At 42.8% G+C, this 22717-nt stretch overlaps 1 protein-coding gene across 1 annotated transcript; it reads right to left on the bottom strand.

The window, feature by feature from the left end:
* Positions 1-9452: 9452 nt before the first annotated feature.
* LOC126961105 (beta-defensin 103A) lies at positions 9453-10915 on the bottom strand. Its single transcript, XM_050801158.1, has 2 exons — positions 10640-10915; positions 9453-9684 (listed from the first exon to the last, which is right to left on the bottom strand). The coding sequence occupies exons 1-2, from the start codon at positions 10695-10697 to the stop codon at positions 9539-9541; spliced, it is 204 nt and encodes a 67-aa protein (XP_050657115.1). The 5' UTR covers positions 10698-10915; the 3' UTR covers positions 9453-9538.
* Between the last annotated feature and the right edge of the window lie 11802 nt (positions 10916-22717).

The following is a 22717-nucleotide window of genomic DNA, read 5'->3' as shown; positions in this document are numbered from 1 at the left end:
ACGCTCATTACACGGATTAGAATTCAACCACTTACCTGGTGAGTCAGAGAATGGTCCTCAAAGAACAATGCACATGCAGGAGATCTTATGCAAATCTGGATTCAGGAAACCCCAGAAAATCCCTTCCTCCTGCTCTTGGGACCAGAAAATTCCTCTTATCTTGCGCCATTTAAAACCCAGTGTATGAATGGAGTGAGGGGCTGGGGCCTTCTCACAGGGGAACAAACTCAAACTCAGGGCCTGTAGCGTGGAACTCACCTGCCACCCACTCTGTGGGACGCCCTGTTTTTCCTGAGTATCTGGGGACACTCTCAGGCCAAACTGGGAGCTCTTTCCATCTAATTCTACCCATTGCTGGGACATTCAGCTCCTGGGGATGATATAGGGCTGGCTCAAACCCAGGGACCCTGGAGGGGCTCAGGGCTTCTGGCAGCACCAGGAGCATGGTGGGCCCCGTCCTCCCAGGCGATCTGAGCTAGTGAAATTCATGTGAAAGTTCCCCTGAAACTCCCCATCTTCCCCCCGGGACAGAGATGAGGCAGATGGGTGCCCGCTTCCTTCCTCTGAGAAGGAGAATGGGAGGGTGGGATTGTGACTACATGTGTCCCCTCAGAGTCCACCTGACCCTGGCCAGGAGGTGGCCTATGGCCCACACTTGAATTCCTTAGGCTCACACCGTCACTCAGGGAACATCAGCTCCGCAGGACTTCAGGGTTTTGCGAGCCGGGGCTTTCCCTGCTTTCCACAGACGTCAGTGCCAAGGGAGCTCACTGCCATTGGGATTTGGTGGAGAAGCACGGAGTGGGGGTGCAAGGCCTCCACGTGGTCTTCCTGTTGGCGATGGGTCCCTCAGGACCCTGTCCTTCCTCAGTGACCCAGAGAAGTCATCGGGGATCATAAACAATGACTAGAGCCCCATGCCAGGTGCTCAGGGGCCAGGCTTTTCTCAGGAAAATAAGAGACCTTTTTCCTGGTTCCTCCCTCTTTGGATCTAAGGGCAGTTTGAGAGACAAGCAGGCCCCAGTGTCCGTGTCTGTGATGTCTCGGAGGTGTAGCAGTGACACAGCCATGGGGACAATGACACTTTACTCATGACCTGCCTGATCTCTTCGTTTAAAATGTCAGGTTCTGAAGAACCCTTTTCCTGGCAGGCCAGAAGTGGATTTAAAGGAAGCTGGTGAGGACATTGCGCAGCCAAGACCTTCAATGACTTTGTCCATAAAAGGGAGTTTCTGATGGGGTATGCAAAGAGAGGGCTGGGTCAGGTGCCATTGGAACTGCTAAACGAACATGAACCCAGGGCTGCAGCTCAGTCACCAGAGAGTCATTCCCTTTGTCAGGAGTTTGTCTCCCTGTGTGTTGAGCAGGCTGGAATCAAGGGGCAGACTCATTCATTCCCGACACTAAAACTATTTCCTCCTGGTGAAGAAAGCATACAGAGAAATGGAACGGGAAATAAAGCCTTTATGTGCTTTGTCTAAATTAATAATTATGTTTTTAAAATGTATATGTCGCTGTCACCTTTAGAAAGAGGCAAACATCATGATACTTCACACTGTTATCTCAGCACGGATCTCTTACAAATGAAGGAGAATTCTCACACCAATCATGGTACTATTTACACAAATTAACAAGAATAACTCCGTGGCCTGAACAGACAGGAGCCGTAGGTGCTCAGGAAGCAAAGTGTCAGTAAATTATTACAAAACAAAAGTGTGCCCAGTAAATTATTGCAAAACAAAAGTGTGCCCAGGGACACTGAAATTATTCCAAGAGTAGCTTCACGGCTGGGTGCATGTTCAATCCAGATTCACATGTTGAAATAAGTTGTCACATCTCTTTCCTTGTTGAGTAAATATTCTTAAGGAAATGCCATGGTACTTGGCAAGGGGTCTTACTGGAGTTATTACATAACTCTTATATGTAAATAAGAGTTTGAGTTAAGAAAGTGGTTCCCATTTTTTCACGTGTGGCATCACTCCTGATTGATACGTTCTTAATGACTCCTATGCTTAACATGATTATTATAAAAGTAATACACTCATATTTAAAAACTCACTCATAGAAGACAGTGAATTTTTCCTATACAGCAGGTCCAATCCCAGGAACCACCAATATAGCTTTGTGGTTCTATACTTGTTGTCCTCTCTAGAGCTCAGTACATTTGTGAGGCTTTGTTAGAGAAGGAGGTAAAATTGCTCTGAAATAGGAAAGTCACTGTGACATGCAGCACCTCTGTGTCGCTGGGGAAGAAGCCACCAGGGCTATGGTAACATGGGCCTGGTTGCTCGAGGACAGCTGGGCTGACTGTTCCCATGAAGATTCCTATGGTTGCAGCTGCTTCTTTTTTCCTGGCATGGTCCAATGTGACTCCTTCACAGCCATGTTTGTCCTGGTCATACGCTTTGTCTGATACAGTTCACCAGAGTATCACTTTTGTCTTTGAAAGGTACAGTTATGATCTTGCTTTGGCAAGGAAGACCATCCACCAGCACAGACATGAGGGCCTTCCCAAAAGCTCAAAACATAGCTATGATGGGATTTGAGGGCATGCCAAGCTTAGGTAAGACCTAATTTAATTCATTTTTATGAGCTCAAAGCAAAGCCGTGTAAAAGGGGAACCATCAAGCCTGCCTGAGAGACTCATGGCCTGCTTTTAATGGAACATGAGGATCCATGCTGTGTCCCCAAACCTCACGCTGTGTCCCAAACCCCTTTCCTGTAACCGGGGAGGTGCTTTCAGGCTGTGTCTTTGTGGCAAAGTGGTTCGGTTCCCCAGGTGAGAGTGGGAAGCCTCATTCCTGTAGATAGGCTCCCAGAAAACGAGGTGTCTCCCATCTGTGATTTCAGAAAACGAAGTTTCTCGGCACTAAGTCCTCAGCGTTAAGTAACAGGAGCAGGTGTATTCATTTCTATTTCTGTGGAATGGCCAGCTTCATGGGCATCAGGGCAGGGCAGTCCCCTGCTCTCGGAGGGCTGGGGCCTGGTGTGAGAAAGCCACCCTATCGACATTCCGAATAATTTTTTCTTTGAACGTGCGTTTTGTAAGTGCGGTCTTGTGAGTGCAGCATGTGCATGGGCAGAGTGGATACACACGGACACAAGCTGGACAGGCTCAGGCCCTGCGGCACCACGGGCACATGACTGGTGAGAGCTGGTCTAGCTGCCCTTAGCACGCGCAGCCCTGGAGCAGCCCAGACACCTGGGGGCTGGGATGTGAAGGTGGCAGTAGCAGCAGCAGCAGTGTTCTCAGCCCTGGGTGTTCTCTGTGTGGGGGCGGCACCGACACCTCTGTGCCTGTTCATCCCCAGAGTTACTCTTGGAGCTTTTGCACAAATGTTAACCTTCTTGCTTGCTCACTGGGACAGGAACCATAGATGACCAGGCAGCAAACTATCAGTAAATTAATGAAAGACAAAACGTGCACATGGACATTGCAATAAAGTAGACCAGGGAGTTAGAGTTTTTCAGAGTGTTTAGAATTCTTCAAGGAGTTATCACGGCCTCAAAAATGGAAATTAAATTTACAAAGATCATCATGTTCAACAGAGAAGAGTGCTACTTTTATATAAACTTTCAGATGAATCAAACCTTAATAAGCGGGGCAATTTTTAAATAGTTTTTCTTCTTCTTATTAAAGATACAGAAATGGAATACATAAGCAGGCATTTTCAATAAACTACAAATTATGATGCCACTTTGGGTCTGGCGTAGGCCTCTGCAAATTACAGGAAATATCAAAAGAGGCATCAGAATTCCATTGGATAAGTTCGCATGTAAAATTCAGTTCAAACTTACAGGATTTGTTTAAACCATTTTAAAAGAATTCATTTTATGGTGGCTCACACCTGTAATCCCAACACTTTGGGAGGTTGAGGGGGACAGATGACCTGAGGTCAGGAGTTCGAGACCAGTATGGCCAACATGGGGAAACCCCATCTCTACTAAAAATACAAAAATTAGCCAGGTGAGGTGGCGCATGCCTGTGATTCCAGCTACTCTGGAGACGCAGGCAGGAGAATCACTTGAGCCAGGGAGGCAGAGGTTATAGTAAGCTGAGATTGTGCCACTGCACTCCAGCCTGGGAGACAGAGCGAGATTTCTTCTCAAACAAACAAACAAACATTTTTAAAAGAATCACTAGCTCCAGATATACTAAAATTTGTTAGCATATCAAAATAATTCATCCCCATATTGTTATAGCTTAGAAAATATTCCAGAAGCATTTGCTTCAGCAGATTCTTCTCAAAATAAAAAATGAAGTTGCACCAGGTATAAAGTTTGATGACAAAACAAATTAGTTGACAGATGAGTGGGCCAGAAAAATTGTGTGATTCACCCATATATCCCATTAGTAAGACATTACTATTTATTATATTATAATCATGACACTCATTTTGTGGGGAGATTTGTATGACTGTCATTACTCCTGTATAACTATTATCTCTATTTCATTTTTCAAATGATAAAAAATATTGGCTTGAGAAAGCTGAATATCCTTCCACCTTTCACGACACTTTCTTCTGCTGCTCTTTGTACAAGGCGCCCTGCATTTCCATTTTGCACTGAGCTTTGGGAATTTTGTAGCCGGCCCTGCCATGGCCATTTTTATACAAGTTATCTCATTTAATCCCCAGACACAAACCTGCCAGAGGGGTATTACCCAAGTTCACCGAGGCAGGTCCTGGGGCCTAGAAAGGCTAGAGGACATGTTCAAGGTCACCTGGCTACTAAGTGGCAGAGATGCAATTTGAAATAAAATCCCCCTCTCTTCAAAGCTCATGTTCCTAACCACCGCCACATGGTGTCCTGACAACCTCCCCTCTTCCTCCTCCTACAACCCCAAAGCTACAGTAATGCTCTGCCTAAGGCCAGAGTCCATGGAGCTACTGTCATTCTCTCCTATCTTCTGAGCTCAGTGGTGAGTTAGAGCCTGGCCTGACCCTGCAGGAGGTGAGGGAATCAGCCCGCAGTTACTGCCACCTGTTGGCGGCTCATCTATCTGACCCTAAAACGCAGATTAATCTCAGTTTCCTGCCTCCCTGAACCCTGGGTGTGCACCTGAGACTTCTTGTCATTTCTTTACCCCTTAATGAACCTATTGAGAGTTCTCACAATTTTATGGATCCTCTCAAGGAATCAGCTTTTATTTATTTATTTTTAATTTTTTTTGTGTGTGTCCATTTTCTTTTTATTCACTCTTTTTCTCTGTCTCTCTCTTTTTTTTTTTTCTTATTTACTTTGGGTTTAATTTGTTCCCTTTTCCCTTACCGTTTCTTACAGTGGAACCTTAAATTGTCTATTTGTGAGCTTTTCTGCTTTCTATCATAATGGCATTTAATTATAAATTTGTCTCGAAGAGCCGCTTTTGTGGCACTTCCACAAATTTCATTATGTTATAGTTTCATTTTCTAACAGTTCAACATATTTTCTAATGTATCTTGTGATTTCTCCTTTGACCATTTAGAAACATGTTCATTGATGTCCCAATATATGGGGATTTTTCCAGATGACTTTCTGTTATTGATAGCTTTGTAAATTCCACTGTAGATAGACACTATCTTTTGTATAATTTTAAACTTTGTTGATTTTTTGAGACATTTCATAGGTTAGTATGAGCTCCATTGGGTAATATTTTAATGCATTCTGCTGTTATTTGGTAGAGTGTTCTAGAAATCTCAAATAGGTTGTGCTGGATGATACTGTTGTTCAAGCCTTCTCTATCTTTACTAATATTTTGTCTGCTTTTAAAAATCTATTACAAGAAGAGAAACATTGAATTGTCTAATTGTAATGTTAATTTGTCTATTTCTTTAATGTCTACTGATTTTTCTTTAAGAATTTCAAAATTCTGTTATTAGGCACATACTGATTTAATATTAACGTCTGTTCTTGGAGATGTAACCGCTTTATCATTAGGAAAAATATCCCTCCCTATTACTGATAATACCCCTTGCTCTAAAATCTACCCCAATTTATGTCAATGAGCCAATATAGCCAATACTATTTTCTTTATACTAATGTTTTCATACTATATCTCTTTCCATCCTTTTATTTTTACTCTAAATTTGTTCTTACAGTTTATATATAAAGTGGGTTTTTATAGACAGTATGTAGTTGGGTGTTGTTTTTTACTGAACTGAAAATCTCTATCTTTAAGGAGCTTCTAGAATGTCCACAGCACGCTCTTTTCATCATGTGGAATCAAATTTTTACCTGGCATCTTCCCTTTCTACCAAAAAAATTATTTTTGCTTTTTATAGTATGGACTTGCTGGTGAGGAATTCTCTTAGCTTTTACTGTTGTTACTGGAAAATGCCTTTACTTATTATTTGATTATGTGTTTACCCTTTTTTAGAAATATACTTTTGCTGGGATGGATTTCTAAGATAACATTTTTTTTTTCTTTTGGCAGTTGAAGATATCACTTATGTTTTGTTCTTCTGTAAGTAACATGTCTCCTTTCAGGCTGCTTTGTAGTTTTATTTTTGTTTTTGAGATGGAGTCTCACTCTGTTGCTCAGGCTGGAGTGCAGTAGGGTGATCTCAGCTCACTGCCATCTCCACCTCCTGGGTTCAAGAGATTCTCCTGCCTCAGCCTCTCGAGTAGCTAGGATTATAGGTGCGTGCCACCATGCCCAGCTAATTTTTGTATTTTTTTTTTTTTAGTAGAGACAGGGTTTCACCATGTTGGCCAGGCTGGTCTCAAACTCCTGACCTCAGGTGATCTGCTCGCCTTGGCCTCCCAAAGTGCTGGGATTATAGGCATGAGCCATTATGCCCGCCCTCAGGTTGCTTTTAAAATTTTCTTTTTATTACTGATTTAAAATAATTTGATTATGATATGTTTCAAGTGGTTTTCTTCATGTTTGTTCAGTTTGGATGTCTTCGTGTGGTAATTTTGTGTGTCTATAGTCTCACCAAATTTGGAAAACAATAGGCCATTCTTTCCTTAGCTCTATCCTCTCTCCCAAAACTTCTTTTTTTTAATATTTGAGACAGAGTCTTGCTCTATTGCCCAGGCTGGAGTGCAGTGGTGTGATCTCGGCTCACTGCAACCTCTGCCTCCCGGGTTTAAGCGATTCTCCTGTCTCAGACTCCAGAGTAGCTGGGATTAGAGGTGCATGCCACCACACCCAACCAAATTTTTATTTTTAGTAGAGGTGGGGTTTCACCATATTGGCCTGGCTGGTCTTGAACTCCTGACCTTGTGATCTGCCCTCCTCAGTCTCCCAAAGTGCTGGGATTACAGGTGTGAACTGCCACACCTAGCCATCTAAACACACATTGGTGCTAGGTTGCTTCATGTTTCTGCACAGGTCACTGCTTATTATTTTCCAGCCCTTTCCTCCTCTCTTTGCATTATTTTTTTATAAATATAAACTCAGTAGTAATATAAACTCAGGTTTACTGATCTTTATTTTGGAATATATGCCACAATCCAATTCATAATATTTTTTACTCAGATGTTTATTTTTAATCTCTGGAAATTCCATCCTTTTTTTCTTTATATCTCTCACTCATTATAAACAGTTTTTCTCTTCAACCTTGGACACATTCATAACATTTATAATAGCTCATTTATATCTTTTTTGCTGATCCTAGTGTTCTTGTCATTTCTGGATCTGTTTAAACTGAAAGATTTTCCTCTTGGTTATGACCATATTTTCCTGCATGGCTACTAAGTTTTTACCAGGTTCAGTGCATTATAAAGCACAAATTGTTGAATGATGGATTTACTTGTTTCCCTTTGAAGAATGTTAGGCTTTATTTTGTCACACATTTAAGTTTCTTATAGATCAGTCTGGTCCTTTCAAGAATGGTTTAGAAAAAAATTTGTTAGAGTAGTTGCAGAACATTTTAATCTAGAGCCAAATAGCACCACTGCTAATGTGTTAGTTGTCTGAGAACTCTACAGTCTCTCCACTTTGCTGGTGGGAATGAAAACTTTTCCAGCCTTTAGTGCTCCTGAAATTGTTATCCAATCCCTTTTGGGTGTTTTCGTTTGCCTCTGGCCTTGTGAAATCTTACCTCAAGCATGCTCACATGAAAACACAGCAGCCCGGGACTGAAGATTTACCATGTGTCCCTGCCCCTACCGCCAACACTTGGGGGCCTGGCTTCCTTCTAGGTACCCTCTCTCTGCTATTCTGCCCTGGAAGTGGGGGTGTCTTGTGCTTCGGAAAGTTTAATTTCAGTCTCTTCAATGCCTCAGGATCGCTGGTCTTCGTTTGAGTCTTCCTCTGTGTGCTGTGGTCTGGACCCTGCCGCTGTAGTGAGCTGGAGGCAGTTGAAAGCGTCACTTCACTGGTCTGTTGCACTGCTTATTACCCAATCTCTGAACACAGCTGTCACACTTGTTGACAGGTTCCCTTTTGTCTACTGTCAGAGGGAGATTCCCATAGCAGTGAGTCCATTTTGGATGGAAAGTGAGGAGCAGTCTCATCTTTTTGGGTCCTTGAGCCTTTCTTCCTAAGAGCCTTGTTGTATTGTCTTTTCTCCATATATAGTGCCATGACTGGGGTCTGGTGTCGGGTATGCAGGACCACACACTCCATTTCCTGGAATCCTTCTGCATCAACGTTGAGAGAGCACTAGATAGTTAAACTGCAGTACCTCCAAATCATTTGAATGATTAAAGATACTTCAATCAATAAATCATCTGAATGTACTTCAATTCAATAAATACTTGTGAACAACCTTCATGCTCAGGGCACTTTACAAGCAGTCCAGGAAGAATTAAGACAAACTCCTTGCTTTAAGGCTCACAAAATCTAATATGGAGATGGGCAGTATGTCACTGTACATAATGTAAAAACCAAGCAAGGGTTATAGATGGAGGACTCAAGTCAGAACCCTGTGGTGAACCAGAGGAAAGACTGTAAGCATTTGGAAAATCACCTGTGTTTTTAAGATGGAGATAAAATGTGAAACGGTCCCTGAAGGACAGGTTAAAGTTTAGAGATGAAGTTGGAGGAGTGAGGCAGACATGAGGCCAACCAGAGCAGAGGCATGGGTGAGAGAAAGCAAAGTGAATATCTGAGGAAGAGCCAGGTTCCCTATTTCTCCGAAGACAAAGTTTTTGGAAGGAATTGGGATAGCCCCTGAGGGATGCATGAAAACCTTAGAGATAGATTTAGTGGAGAGATGCCATTTGGGGTAGAGGGACTGAAAAGGCTCAAGGCTTGGGTGACATGAAAGCAAAGGGCGTATTTCAAGAGAGTGAAGAGTCCAACTTCACTGGGGCGTCACGTTCACAAAGGAGGAATAGAACCTGGTAACCCTTGGATAATAAGGTCAGCCTCCCTTGTCGATTTCTCCAGAGATTCTACTTTCTTTGAAAGAAAGGTGAGTCCTTAAGATTTTCTGAGTTGCCTGTTTGGAAACAACTACCAAAATGACCAGCTTTTTTTTTTTTTTTTTTTTTTTAAATCAAGCTCCTAATTTTTTTTGAAAAACATTTTAATTTGATTTTACTTTTATAAACTTTAAGAAGGCATTTCTACACTTTACAACATTCTCGTCATGTTTCTGGGTTTTTACTTCTTTCTTCGACAGCATTTTCGGCCACGTGTCGAGCACTTGCCAATCTGTTCCTCCTTTGGAAGGCAGCTGAGCACAGCACACCGGCCACCTCTGACTCTGCAATAATATTTCTGCAATGTGTTTATGATTCCTCCATGACCTGCAATGACAAAATAGCACACATGGAAAGGTTTTAGGACGGCTTTTGGTATTCCTCAAATAAATAACTCATCTGTTGCTTTTCTTGTATTCTTTTATTTCTTTTTCCTTTTTCTATAAAATTGGGAGAAAAATAAAGGTATGACTAAACGACCCATAGACAATGTTTCTACGGCTGCAGCTCAGCTGTGGACCCACAGTGGCACCAGGGAAGTGGCGCGACCCTGTGACTGCCACAGGAACAGTGGGGGTGCTGAGGCTGTGGTGTCCTCAGAGGCAGCCCAAACACTCCACCTCCAACCACTGCACTTAGTAAAACAGGAGCCTGTGCTTCTGTTCTGTTCAGAGTAAATCAATCTTCCCTGCTGTATTAAAATTTTATGTTGGATTCATGTCTCATCAGCAGGTATAACAATCTTCCCATGAAGAGATGGGGAAAGAGCTTTGGGGAGCTATTTAGTTTCTTACGAGTGGATCAGGAAAGTTTGGGAAACCTGATTTACAGTTCTTTTTTTTTTTTTTTTTGAGATGGACTCTCACCCTGTCACCCAGGCTGGAGTGTAGTGGCACGATCTCGGCTTACTGCAACCTCCACCTCCCAGATTCAAGCAATTATCTGTCTGTCTCCCGAGTAGCTGGGATTACAGGTGCCTGCCACCATGCCCGGCTAATTTTTGTATTTTTAGTAGAGACAGGGTTTCACCATCTTGGCCAGGCCGGTCTTGAACTCCTGACCTCGTGATCCACCCGCCTCGGCCTCCCAAAGTGTTGGGATTACAGGTGTGAGCCACCATGCCCGGCTGCTAAATGATTCTTGTCTGAAAAAAAAATGGTGATGCCTAGTTCCCATACAACAAACCTGCTTGGTCTAAGGCGCTCTGAAGGATGGAGAAAGACTGACTCTGAATTATGTATTCTCAATTAGTTCAATCCTTGGATTTCCCAGCCCATCTTACCTGGAACAGGCACCAAAAACAAGAAGAGCAAAGCAAACAGAAGATAATGGATCCTCATAGCTGCCAGGCTTCACCCCACGCTGAGACTGGATGGAAAGGTGTGCTGGGTCACTTTATAAAGGTTCCAGCCATGGCTGCAATTCTTGTCATGTTACAGTGATGAGACTATGACATGTTTCCTGATGCGTCATACCAGTACCTCTCACCATGTAGAACACACCCACTCACTCAGTTCATTAGGAACCCAATGGACAGGCAGAGCTCCCTGTGAATGTGTGGCTGTCCTGGAGCTCTCTGGGCTCCAGGGGCTTGTTTGAGTGTGGGTTGGATTGGGTTGTGGGTACAGATAGGGCTGGCATGGGCAAGAATGCCCCCTTTGGGGAGTAGTCTCAGGGCATGTGGCTAGGGCCTGACTTGTCCGTACTTTGTTACTCTGGAGCTTTTCTTCCTCTTCCTAAAATGCTGGGAGAGTCTAAGACCCTTCTGGGGACCACATAAATCCAGCCCTGGACATATTCAGTATCTGGCAATAGGACTAGCTTTTTGGTAGTGAAGTAAGGGAGGAAAATGGGCTACATTCCCTGTCCCCCTGGCCCTTGGCCTATGATGGAGTGCTATAATTTGAGTGAAACATGGGTCATTCTTTCATTTTTATTGCGGGGGGAGACAGAGTCTCACTCTGTTGCGCAGGCTGGAGTGCAGTGGCCTCATTACAGCTCACAGCAGCTGCTGTCAGGCTCAAGAGGTCCTCCCACTTCAGTCCCCTGAGTAGCTGGGACCACAAATGCATGCCTCCACACCTGGCTAAATTTTAAATTTTCTGTAGAAAATAAAGTGGGTTCTCACTATGCTGCCCAGACTGGTTTTGAGCCCGGATGTGAACTCCGGGGCTCAAGCAATCCTCCTGCTTCGGCCTTCTAAATTGCTGAGATTACTGGTATGAGCCACTGTGTGCAGCCCATGTCTGATTCTTCATTATTGTCTAAAACCTACCAAATTTATGAGTAAAGAAGGTGTTTAATTTTACTTCATCAGAGAAAGGGGTGCTGGGATGATAGATTTAATAGACTGGCGTCTCCTCCTAGTCAAAGACTATCCCTGTACAAAAGAGGGGCTTCAGAATAGACATTTAAGACCTCAAGTTACTCTTGACTCAGGAGCATTCGAGGTTGTCCAGGGGCCAGATGATTTCCCCTGGATATAGATTCAATGTTCGAGGGAAAAATGCTAAAAAAGAAAAAAAAAAAAAAAAACAGCGATTAAGCGATTAGACTTAAATGTTCAGGAATCCAATAGATGGGTTATATTTGGTTGACTATCAATTGGGAGTGAAGTAAGTCAGTGACAATTCAATTGGGAGTTGAAGTCACCATGATGTCTCCTAGCTGCTGCTTCATGTGAATGCAATTATAACGGATCCACTAAGGATCCAGGGTGTGTTAGTTCTGGCAGTGTGTGTTCAGAATTTGTGTGCACCACACCTGTCAGATTCAGTAAGCAAACTCTGAACACACACTATAGGAAGGGACAAGTATCATGTTTTCAGGGTAGGTGAGGGTGAAGTGGGTGAGATACAAAGAGGAACCAGTCTTGGTTCTTTCTCTCCAGAAGCTCCATGTAGGGCCAGGTAGATGGGCAGGCAGTCAAATTATAAATTTAGGATGGATTCTAATGGGAGTCATAGGAAGAGTTCAAGCACAGGGCTGCAGAAATGTAGAAGAAAGATAACTCAGGCTAAGAGTGGAGCCCGATCAGCAGATGTAAGACTTTAGATTTGTAGATAGTTCTTTTTAAAATCTAACTTTCCTCTTAAGTTCATGATTTGAGACAAAGCAATTGGAGATATTTATAAATGGGGGAAGGAGGTGAGTGTGGATGGGATGAGTGCTGACTTCACAGTCTTACGATGTCAGAGATAACAATGGCGTTGGGTGTTGTAGAAGATTAGCACCAGCTCTCAGCCTGGGGTGCAGAGAGTCAGACGCTGGAGATGACTTGCTTTTCCACATGGAGAATAGACCTCCACAGGTGAACCCCTGGTCTAACCTGTTCCTTCACAGACTGGGAGGCATTTTTATGACAACACCACTATTTCATAAAGGTTCCTTGGGAAGGAAAAAGCGCCACTTTTTCTTGTCAACTAATTTGGGAGCTGGGAATTGGAGACTGGGCTGTGACAATCAGCCTTTTCAAGTTTGGACACACTCCTCACTCACAAAATCAGTTTTGAGGGGGACTTATGTGTTTTAAGAAAATTATAAAAGTAATGCATTTTTATGGTAAAATTCAAACAATAGAAGAGAGAGACTGTGTAATTTACTTCTTTACTCTGGGGAACCACTGGTAACTGTGAATTGCCCTCTTTTTGGCTTATTACAATCCTTTTTATGTCATAAATACTTTTAGCCTCCCAAATGATAACAATTACACATGTACTGTCCTAATAGTTGGGTGAATAAATTCATGCATCTGAAGCTTTACAACACTAACAAGAGCTGGGTCTTGTCACTCCCTGTCCCTGGGCTGAGTCATAGCTCTTGGAACTGCAGATCCTGCAAATTTTTGCACTCCATGTTCTTGATTTCCTTGTAGCTCTCACCGCCAACATTTCTACAATTTTGATTAGGTTGCGCGAGGAAGAGAAACTTTAGTTATTTATCACCTTTGTTCATGTCAGACTTTCCTTTAATTATTCTTTTTAAATCCTGTTCTGAGAATGTGGAGCAGAGATGTGAGTGCTCCAAGTTTTTGGCTTGAGGGCAGAGCTCTGTGGAAGACAAACACCAGGTCTGAAGTGAGGCATCATTGGGCTGTGGCTCAGCCCTACCATGTATGGTGTGGGTTTACCTGAATGAATTACCTAAGCTCTGTGAGCATCTGTAACTCAGCAACAAAGCACAGAGAGCAGTACATTTCCTGTTTAGGTCACAGTGAAAGCCCTATGAGTTAATGGTGTGAAATTGACTTGTACATTGCAAATTACCATGTGACCCATGTATCACCAAAGTGTCACCCACGTGACCCTCGGCTAACAATATCAAGCCTCTGACATGGGCTCCCAGCACGGGAATCCAGGTTGTCAACTCTTCTTCATCTTGACATAGTCTAAGATGAAGGTTGGCTCAGCCATTCTCCTTTGCAGCCATTAATCTTATCACAACCACCATTATATAAGTTATATAAAGGCAGACAGTTTTGCGGTTTTATAGATGAGGACACTGAGGCTCAGAGAGGTTGAGTGACATGCTGTAGTGAATGGCAGCATTGTGACCTGAAGCCAGCGTGGCCAGTCATTCCTCTGTCTGCTCTCAGAGCCATCCCTTGCCTGCTGGTGGTCTACACTCATATGTAGTGGTCTATACTTAGGTGTGTACCCTTTTCCATCACCCCATTGTCCCTAAACTCACTGCATCCTCGCATCTCAAGAAATCTGTCCAAACTACTTTTCCTAAGTTCAGCCAAGCCTTTTACATCCCCAGCTCAATGGATTTTTTTTTTTGTCTGTAATCTCCCAACCTGACTACTTTGCAATATGTGTCTTGTAAGGCCACTTTCAGAAACCTATCCCTCCATTTCAGTTCAATATCCAGAGAACTTCATGGACATCTGTTCTGTATTAGGGTCTTTGGACCTGGTGCTGTGCAGGATAGAAACATAAACAATATTTACAATCTAGGCTCTGAATTTTCGCTATTTCCCAGTCTAATGGAAAAAGATACAAGCTGACACAGTAACACGATGTAACAGACATCTGCTTTCCATTTTCTCCTCCTGTCCTTCCCATTACTGCCTTTGATTCATCATGGAATTTTTCTTCCTTCTCCTGTCCCTGAAGTCCCCAAAAGGGAGCATCTACAAGAATTTAACACTTTTATGGCAATCATAATGATGATGATGACAACGATCCTCCTCCTTATCATCATCACCACATCATCGTAACAGATTTATTGAGCACATATTATGTTCCAGACACTGTGCTAAGCAATTTACTTGCATTTATTTCATTTGAATCATGCAGTAATTTAATAATGTTGATACACTTACTTGCATTTCACAAATGGGGAAACTGAGACCTAGAAGGCCAGTTGATGCTCCCATGTTCCTAACTGTATTCCAGATGCTTACTTGCTGGCCTCTGCTGGCTTCATACGATCTTTGGGATGTGGTTATCTATGCCTGCATGCAGCTACCTTCCATCTTCATCTCTAGTCTGGACCATTTCTCTAATGTTCTCAACCAATCTTTACATCACTTGAATATCTTTACCATCTTGATAACATTAATACCTTGTACCTCTTCTCTCTTTCTGTAAACATCAACTTCACTCCCCAGATTGCTTGGTGACAGAGGCTGGAAACTAGATTCTTTCTGACTCTTCTCTTCCTAATTGCCCAGACACCATCACACATGGCATCTTTTCTTTCTTTCTTTTTTCTTTCTTTTTTTTTTTTTTTTTTTTTTTTTTGAGACAGAATTGCACCCTGTCTCCCAGGCTGGAGTGAAGTGACGCAGTCTTGGCTCACTGCAACCTCCACCTCCCGGGTTCAAGCAATTCTCCCACCTCGGCTTCCCAAATAGCTGGGACTACAAGTATGTGCCACCATGCCCAATTGATTTTTGTATTTTTAGTAGAGACAGGGTTTCACCATGTTGGCCAGGCTGGTCTCGAACTCCTGACCTCAATTGACCTGCCCTCCTCGGGCTCCCCATGTGCTAGGTTTACAGGCATGAGTCACCATGCTTGGCCAGGCATCAGCCAATTCTTTCTACAAAGTGGTTTGCATAATTTTCAGGGACCAACCCAAATACCAGCTCCTTGTTGAAAGTGATCCCCAGTTGGAAGTGATCCTTCCCCCCTCTGCAGTTCTGCAGAGCACATTTTGCATGACACTTGGAGCTTCTACCAAGTTCCATAATGAATGCCGTATACTATTTGTGAACATTTCTTATTATCTTTAATAGATGGTGTCTTTTCATTTATGTCCTTACATTAATGAGTAAGTACATACTCAAGTCCCATGTTGCTTTTACCCTTTGGATAATAAGAATTATTTTCAAATCCTAGAGTATCCCCTAGGATGCTCAGGATGAATATTACAAAGAAGAAATAATTCCAGAAGATTAAGGAAATAGGAAGAGAACGCTAGCAGCTAATGCAAAGACAACAAATGATTTACAACATGAGAACAATCTGAACACACTTATGGTTTAACAAAACATAAATAAATTCGTGAGATACTGAGTGTGGCAGGCAGCCACTACAATGGCCCCCAATAACCTCTGCCTTTAGGGAATGCTGGTATTGTGCTTTGGTACAGATATGATATGATATGATATGGAGCAGAAGCTTACGAGACTGAAGGCCAGAAGACCAAGAACTGAACTCAGGGCTGCTGTGTTTCGGATGCCAGTGGGAGAAAGATGCAGACTTGAGTGCCAGAGCCATCTAGAAGAAGCAATCAAGAGTTAATACAATGGTTGAGCATGAGAGAAGAAATTAAGAGAGGAGGCAGGCTAGGGAGACTGTTCAGGGGACAGGGTAGATGGCGGTCCCATTAATTAGAATTAGAGTGGTGATACCAGCAGGCACTGAGGGAGACACGCTATGGAGAGAGACAGCCAGGGTTAAACATATGACATCTTTTTCAAACAGGCTCAAACTAGTTTAGGAATTTATAGGCTTAGCAGTGATGCGGGGTTGCGTGCCTTTCCCAGAGTTTCTAAAATCATGCCTGACAAGATGGGGAATGACTCTCCTAATTCCTATGGGCAAAATCAAGGAGTGGATAAGTGTATGAGAAATTCATATACAGTTACCCTAAAGACATTTTTCTACCCATCTGGCGGCAATATTTTCGCCACAAATAGAATGAAGTGCATAATAGTGCCTCAACTTCTGTTTACACTGTGATACTCCAGTTGGATTCTTCCTATTTAATCATAGCCCTGTCCCAGTGAAATCTCACCCTATGCCACCTCTGGCCACCAGCCTACACAGTTCTGCTGGCTGCTTCCTCAGGCAGGACTTTTAGGGGACAGGTGGCTCTTACAAAACAATCATGAGGTCAACTCATCAATGGGCTGGCAGCCGAGGTGGGGAAGTGATGCGTCCAAGGCAAAAGGTGTGACCCAGGGGATTTTTTTGTTAAAATAGCTCAGCTGCCACTGTCCTTTCTTCAGAACTGGTAATTGAAATGAGCCTATTTACTGACGTGGTAATAGGCCATGGATGACTATTAAATAATTTGCACATTGTGGCTGGTATCTCTGGAGCTGTTAGTACGAACCTGGCACTGCAGTTGGTGCTTTAATGCATTTCTCTGACAAGAAAAGGGCATAAAGTAGGTATCAGAATTTTTACTTAAGGATAAGGAGGAGGCACAGTGGCTCATATGTGTAATCCTAGTACTTTGGGAGGTCAAGGTGGGTGGATCACCTGAGGTCAGAAGTTTGAGACCAGCCTGGCCAACATGGTAAAACCCCGTGTCTACTGAAAATACAAAAATTAGCTAGGAGTGGTGGCAGGCACCTGTAATCTTAGCTACTTGGGAGGCTGAGGCAGAACAATTGCTTGAACCTGGGAGGTGGAGGTTGCAGTGAGCCGAGAGCACGCCATTGCACTCCAGCCTTGGTGACAGCAAAACTCTGTTTCAAAAAAAAAAAAAAAAAGATTAGGAAACTAAGGCTAAGACAAATGAAATAACTTTCTAAAATTTGAAGCCCAGGACCCTCAGGCTCAAAGATTATGCTAACTACTTGCTTTATTATTCAGATTATTGTAGTTATATTTTATATCCACGTTTTTGTCAAAGGTTTTTGGTGTGGGGTTTCCCAGTGGAAAGGTAAATGATTATATATGGTGGAGAATAAATGAGAGAGGGCTTGGGGAATGGAAGCCATACCTCACCCACTTGGCCCAGACCACAGGGCTACTCCTGTTTTGAGGATTTCCAGCTAACTGCCTTATAAAAGTACATAGCACGGTATTTATGGTGCTAGAGCACCAAGAAAAATTCAATAAAATGATGAATTTGACATCATCTCTGGCTCAATCTCCTCTTCAATATTTTTCAAGAGATTTTATGATTGCATATATTAGGGGCCAGCGAACTTTTTCTGTAATGGGCTAGACAGTAAATATTTCCAGGCATTGCTGGCCATGTGGCTTCTGTTGCAACTACTTAATGATTCTGCATGTGTAGTACAGAAGCAGTCATAAACAAAACATAAACAAATGGCCGTGGCTTTGTTCCAATAAAAATTTATTTATAAAACGGGGTGGCAACTGGATTTAGCCAGTAGTCCACAGTTTTCTGACCCCTGGCATAAATTCGTGAGACAGTGCGTGTGTGGCCGGCAGCCTCTATGATGGCTGCCAGGGATCCCTGTCTTTGTGAAATGCTGTTATTCATGCTCTAGTGTAAGCCACTCCTTTTGATTATGAGCTGACTACATTCACTCATTTCTAATAAATAGATTATAAGTCTATGAAGCAATAGATTATAACCTAATCTCAGAAGTCATGAAAGTAAGCTATAAAAAGGCTGTGGGTTCAGTTTTTGATGCCTTCTCACTCTTCTTGCTCTTATGGAAGCCAGCTGCCATGTTTTGAGCTGTCCTATGGAGAGACCTTCGAGGCAACGAACTGAGGGGGTTCTCTGGCTAACAGCTAGGGAGGTGCTGAGGCTCTGAATATACCAGCCCACACGGAACTGACTCCCGCCAGTAACCATGTGAGTGAGTTTAGGGAAGTAGATCCTTCCCTGTGTAGGCTTCGGATAAAACTGCAGCCCTGGCTGACAACTTATCTGCAACTTCGTGACTGAGCTTGACCTAGAAGCACCCAGCTGGGCCATGCCTGGATTCTGCAACCCACAGAATGTGTGAGATAAACAATGTTTGTTGTTTTCATCCACTAAGTTTTGGGATAATTTGTTACATAGCAATGGATAGCTAACATAGTGAGGTATAGTGCAAAGAACAGAAGAGATTTAGAGACCTATGTTCCAGTCCCAGTTTTCTGACAAATTTACTATGTAAATTTAGGCTAACTGTCAACCAAGTCAGGCCCTTCCATTTTTTATTCTGCCTACAAAAGGGAAAGGAATCATAGATTTCTGAGGTCATTACAGGTCTAAGTCTTCATGGTTCATTGAATTGAGTCAAGCTGATTCCTGCATCTAAACCAGAGTCTTGAACTGGAAACCTATGAGTCAAATATAGTCCATCAGCGTATTTTGATATTAGGTGTCAACATTTAAAAAACTAAAAATTTTGTATAAAAATCCAGCTTTCTCACTTCTTCAGAAAAATGCAATGATTAAACCACCAGGGCTCACATTTCTACATGGAACACTAAGATTTATCAAAAAATCTCTTGCCCCGTTACATCAGGGGTCCCTAACCTCTGGGCCATGGACCAGTACCAGTCCATGGACTGTTAAGAACCACGCCACACAGCATGAGGTGGGCGACAGGCAAGTGAGCGAAGCTTCCTCTGTATTTACAGCTGCTCCTTGTCACTCGCATTACCACCTGAGCTCCACCTCCTGTCAGGTAAGTGGCAGCATTAGATTCTCATAGGAGCGCGAACCCTATTGTGAACTGTGCAGGCCAGGGATCTAGGTTGCATGCTTCTTATAAGAATCTAGTGCCTGATGATCTGTCACTCTCTCCTATCACTCCTGATAGAGCTCTTTAGTTGCAGGAAGACAAGCTCAGGGCTCCCACTGATTCTACACTATGATGAGTTGTATAATTATTTCATTGTATGTTACAATGTACAATGTAATAATAGAAATAAAGTGCACAATAAGTATAACGCACTTGAATCATTCCAAAACCATCTCCCCCACCTTGGTCCATGGAAAAATTGTCTTCTACGAAACTAGTCCCTGGTGCCAAAAAGGTTGGGGACAGCTTCTTTACGTAGAATATGAGCGCTCCAATGCACTGCAGTACCCAATTCCTTACCATCTCTCACTGGCCTGGCTCTGATGGACTTTGGGAAACCACTTGAATGATGCTTGATTTTATTTTGAGATCTTCCCTAAAACAGAGAAATTATGTTCTTTTACCATCTGGTTGTATCTTGGGTCCAGGACACTGGCTAATTTTTAGTTCAATGTGGCCTTTGCAAAGTTCTATGATGTCATAACATCTAGATCCACAAGTCCTGCTGGCACAAACTTCAGGGAAATCCCAGATTAGAGCCACATATTCCTATGTTAGAACATTAGAGCTCTTATGTTCTTCTCTCTCTTCGTCATATCTAGAATACTTCTTATCCCTCCATCTTTATAGAAAAACACAGATACTTCTACATACACACACACATTTCTAGTTTCACACCATTGTGGTTGGTAAAACATACTTCATATGATGTTAATGATGTTAATCTCTTAATTTTATTTATTTAAATGTATTAACTTGTTTTGTGACCTAACATGTGATCTACTCTGGAGAATATTCTATGTGCCCTTGAGAAGAGTGTGTATTCTTCTCTTGCGTAGAATGTTCAGGATGTGTGTCTGTCAGGTCCATTTGGTCTTTAGTGTTGTTCAAGTTCACTGTTTCTTTATTGTGTTTCTTTCTGGATGACCTATCCAATGTTGAAAGTGGGGCACTGAAGTCTCTGCTGTTACTGAATTGCTCTTACTCCTTTCAGTTCTGTAAATCTTCACTTTATAGATTTACAATTATTATCTTGAGGAATTGGCCACTTTATCATTCTATGATAACCTTATTTGTCCCTTGTTACAGTTTTTGACTTAAAGTCTATTTTATCTGATATAGGTACAGCCACTCTTGTTCTTTTTGGTTACCATGTGCATGGAATGTTTTTTCCCACCCCTTCACTTTCATCCTGTGTGAGGTCTTCTAGCTGAAGCGAGTCTCTTGTGGACAGAATATAGTTGGATCTTGCTTTTTTATACATTCAACCACTTTACATGTTTTGATTAGAAAATGTAATCCATTTACATTCAAAGGGATAGGTAATGACTTACTATTGTTATGTTGTTGATTGTTTTTCTTTACTGTTTGTAGTTCCTTTGCTTATAAAATCAATGTACTATTCTCTTTCTAAACTTCAGATCTCAGAGTGTATTTAAGAATATCACGTCTTTGAGCAGTTGCTCATTAATTCAGTCTCAAAACTGGGCATCTTCTTTAAGTCAAGCTATGAGATCCTCACGCCATCCTGTGCAATGGCAAACCAAAAATGTGCTTTAGTTTTTCTCCCAAGTATATTGAAATCTCTTTATCTAGTTTTTGCAGATGGAAGATTATGGGAGTGGAAGTCAATCCCCTCCTCTTCTCTGTTAATCTCTGATATAAGCATGTGCACAGAGGTGGTTTTTGCGATTTCTCCATTTTCCAGGGGACAGCGTCTTTGAAAAGAAAGTCTTTTTTTCTCTCTTTTTATTTCCATAAAGGCTACTCAGCCAAATAAATGAGATAACTGTTTATTTCCCTACCCAGCATCCTATTTGTTATTTTTTCAAGATTCCAACTTCTTCTTACCTTTTTTGCTTTTTTCCAGGAAGAAAAAAATATTTAATTCGATCCTAACTTGAAGAATCCAGGCTCAACACCTCCTGAGATACAAAAAGAGGGTGACAGTGTGCCTTAATGATCCAAGAAGGCATGAGGTGGAGCAGGAAAGAAATCAAATGCTACTTTGGTGAACAATAAGATCCTAACTCTTGGGGAAGTGAGAAGCATCTCAGTAATCAAGGAAATATTTCTTTCTTCACTTTGGGTTAAGACTGTACAGTCCTCAAAACCTAACATTTGTCCTGGGGAGTTATACAGGTGTTCTATCTAACAGGTTCATGAGCTATGAAATAAGCTTGTCTGCACTCACCCTGGTGGGCACTCATGGAGAAAGCCTGAGGGTTGGACCAGTACCCAGTAGACAAGGCGTTTTGGAGAGCTCAGCCCCTCAGGCTTAATGTTCTCTGGAGCTTGGGTGTGACTAGACACCCATGATATTTCTGCTGTTGTTCTCGGTGACTGTTTCAGCCTGTTTAAGGGAAGGGAAAGAGGTGCTGGGACAATAAAGTGGTGTCCTCCCTGCTGGCAGGTGGGAGGGAGCTATCCCAAGCAGTGAAGGAGAGAAGGAGGGTGAATGAAGGAGGAGGACAACTTGGGGTCAAGAGACTGAGGCTGGAACATGTAAGAGCCCACTGGCCTTTTAAAGGACCTAAGCAAAGAAACTTCCCTTTTGGAATCTGGGAAAAGCATAAACGTTCCAGACTTTGATTTGTCGCCCTTTGATAAAATCTCCAGAAACTTTGGTAAAATGTTCTGTTTGTACTGCATAGGTCTCATACAAAAGTGTGAGGGAATTTGAGGGAACTTGTGGTCAAGGGAGGGTCACTGTGGTCCACTGCAACCCTCCCGTGTGCTCCTGGAAAGAGGGCATCACCTTTTACATGGAGGTGACCACAGCAGAAAACCGTGACCCACACAGCAGAGCCTCGGCTCTGGGGGATGCTCAGTGCTCACAACACATAGGAGGACCCAGAAACACTTTGTTCAGGAAGAACAACTCTGTACTTCCAGCAATGGTTCTGAGCTCTGGACGCCGAAGAAGCACAGTGAGGTAGCTTAATAAAAACAGTAAAGATCTGCCCCAGACAAGGAAGTCAGGTCACTGTAGGAGGTGCCTTAGCACAATATTTAATTTTCAAAAGCGGCCAAGATGGGACCGAGAGCCACAAGATTAGAGGAAGATGACTCCTTAAGGATGAGGACACTCATCTGGCTTAGAGACACAACCCGGCCTGTAGCTGGTACCGTCTGCACCTCAGGCTTCTCCCTGTAACAACTCAGTGACAACAGCAAACTCAGATGTGAAGCTTTTCCAGTTCCTTTGGTTTTGCTCACCTATGACATGCACCACACCTAGCATCAAACATCGCAGCTGAATATTCAGTCCTGTGAGTCACCGTGACTCTCTGCCATCAGCTGGTCAGGCAGACGTGAGTTCCAGGAAGCCCGAGGCTGGCACATCCCCCTGCCGGGAACAGACCCAGTCCCTGTCCTGTCTTGTGGCGTGAATGTGCATTCCTG

The sequence above is a fragment of the Macaca thibetana genome, chromosome 8 (assembly GCF_024542745.1).
Source record: "Macaca thibetana thibetana isolate TM-01 chromosome 8, ASM2454274v1, whole genome shotgun sequence".
NCBI classification, from domain to species: Eukaryota; Metazoa; Chordata; class Mammalia; order Primates; family Cercopithecidae; genus Macaca; species Macaca thibetana.
This window is presented reverse-complemented; position numbering and strand designations above follow the sequence as displayed.